Below are 684 nucleotides of genomic sequence, written 5' to 3'. Positions count from 1 at the left end.
GGTGAGACACTGGAACAGGTTGCCCAGGGAAGTTGTGGGTGCCCCATCCCTGGAGGGGTTCAAGGCCAGGCTGGATGGGGCCTTGAGCAACCTGTTTGAGTGGGAGGTGTCCCTGCCCATGGCGGGGGGGTTGGAACTCCATGATCTTGGAGGTCCCTTCCAACCCAAACCATTCTATGATGTGCTCTGGGCAACCTTGTTTTGGCCAGGGGTTGGACTGGATGATCTCTAGAAGGTCCCTTCCAACTCTGACCATTCCCTGATTCCACGATTCACCCAAGTTCTCCCCAAATTGAAGGGGGATGGGGTTGGGGGAGGAAATTTTGGGGCAGGACTCACTCAATGATGTGTCTGGCATCCACCTCCGAGACATCGTCGCTGTCGGGGTCAGGGATCTTCTTCTTCTCCTCCACGGGGAGGGCGGGCTGAGCCGGCGCCGGCTGCTCCTCCTCTTCCTCCTGCCAGAAACCCACCCGTTTGAGCCCCAAAAATCCCTTCTTTGCCTTTATTCAACCCAAAGGGCAGCCAAAATGATGGCCCAGCCCGTGGGCAACAGGGCTGTTCTCTCCAAAATCATTAAAAATCAAAAAAAAGGAAACGGAGGGTGGTGATCTTCCTCCCTTACCTCCTCCTCCTCCTCTGACCCACTTTCTTCACTGTCAGATCTCGGAGCTACTTCATACC

General features: G+C 55.6%; 1 protein-coding gene across 1 annotated transcript in view; it reads right to left on the bottom strand.

Annotated features, from left to right (window-relative positions):
- The window catches only part of LOC106900047 (transcription activator BRG1-like), a 69,976-nt gene that overhangs the window by 33,482 nt on the left and 35,810 nt on the right, over window positions 1–684 (bottom strand). The window contains 2 exon segments of the mRNA XM_014962007.1: window positions 340–458; window positions 626–682. Coding sequence (XP_014817493.1) covers window positions 340–458; window positions 626–682 — 176 coding nt within the window.

The sequence above is a fragment of the Calidris pugnax genome, unplaced genomic scaffold (assembly GCF_001431845.1).
Source record: "Calidris pugnax isolate Ruff unplaced genomic scaffold, ASM143184v1 scaffold891, whole genome shotgun sequence".
NCBI lineage: Eukaryota > Metazoa > Chordata > Aves > Charadriiformes > Scolopacidae > Calidris > Calidris pugnax.
Note: the sequence above shows the minus strand (reverse complement) of the source record. Positions and strands in the feature narration are given on the sequence as shown.